This window comes from Pundamilia nyererei, unplaced genomic scaffold, assembly GCF_000239375.1.
Source record: "Pundamilia nyererei isolate P.nyererei 1_Seehausen unplaced genomic scaffold, PunNye1.0 scaffold00324, whole genome shotgun sequence".
In the NCBI taxonomy this organism is placed as follows: Eukaryota; Metazoa; Chordata; class Actinopteri; order Cichliformes; family Cichlidae; genus Pundamilia; species Pundamilia nyererei.
The window spans coordinates 133,328-134,463 of record NW_005187725.1 but is presented as its reverse complement, the minus strand read 5'-3'; the positions used below and the strand labels follow the sequence as shown (position 1 = coordinate 134,463).

The window sequence follows — 1,136 nt, the reverse complement described above, 5'->3', positions numbered from 1 at the left end:
GTGTGCGCGTGTGCGTTTGTGTCAGAGATCTCTGATGCCAGCCTGCTGGAGGATTCACAGTGAAATCCCCTCAGACTGACCACTAATTGGATTCTTGGTCAGTGAGTGAGCGAGCGTGGGTGAGAGAGGTGGGGTAGAGACACAGTGCCATCTAGTGGTCGCAGCTCAGATTACACCACCCTGTTCAGATTACATTAGCTTAAATTTAAACACGCAGAGTTCCGACTCTGAATGAATAAAGATTTTATTTTATTCACGTTTAAGCTCCAACCAGGTCATGTGACATTCAGAGCCTGACATCAGCGTCATGAAGGCTTTGTTAACGAGGGCGCGGCGTTCATCAAGTTTAAGCCTTTAACGCTTATATCTGTTTATCTGAGACTATTTTTGTGTATGTTCACGTCTTTCTGTATACAGTCGTCTTCTGCTGTGGGACACGCCGCGGCGAGTCATCTTCGTCACAGCTGTTCTCAGCACGCTGTCTCCACCATGTTTGACAGTGTGATCTTGCAGACTGCTGTGTATCGATTTCAAACTTAATCTGTCTCCAGTTTTAAACTTTTGGTGATTTAGAAACGTGCTCATGAGCAGCACGCCGCCTCCGCAGGTCGTTTCCAGCACACGCCCTCCCCCCCTCCCCTCTCTGACCCCTCTGTTGCCCGCTCAGCGCTCCAGTCGCCACGTGAGCGATGTGGAGGTGGACGGAGGGTCACTCCGCCTGCTATTACTCCATATGTTTGATTAATGCTCTCTCTCTCCACACCTAAGCTCTGCTCTTTCTTTACCCTGCTCGCCCTCCACCTGTCTCCGCCACCCACCACTCCCCTCCGTCACTCTGTGTCCTCTGTTCTGTCTGTCCTCAGGACTACGTTCTGGCTGTGGACACCTATCACTCCATCATCCAGTACCAACCCCAGCAGAGAGCGCAGCTGCTCAGCGGCATCGGACGCATCTTCCTACAGGTCTGCACGTCTGTACTCCACCCTGCTACACCACCCTCTGTTACTCCAACCATTTAAAGGGGACATGTCACACATAAAGGCTCATTTACATCAGTGAGCTCAACAGCTGCAACTGTGAAGCTGGAGTTAAGAAGTTTTATAAAAACACACAGACACACACACACACACACACAC

The 1,136-nt window shown here is 50.5% G+C and overlaps 1 protein-coding gene across 1 annotated transcript in view; it reads left to right on the top strand.

Moving 5' to 3' along the window:
• trappc12 (trafficking protein particle complex subunit 12) overlaps positions 1-1,136 on the top strand; it is a 34,522-nt gene that overhangs the window by 23,730 nt on the left and 9,656 nt on the right. Inside the window, exons 7-8 of the mRNA XM_013915566.1 lie at positions 574-682; positions 769-962. Coding sequence (XP_013771020.1) covers positions 574-682; positions 769-962 — 303 coding nt within the window. The remainder of the gene's footprint in view (positions 1-573; positions 683-768; positions 963-1,136) is intronic.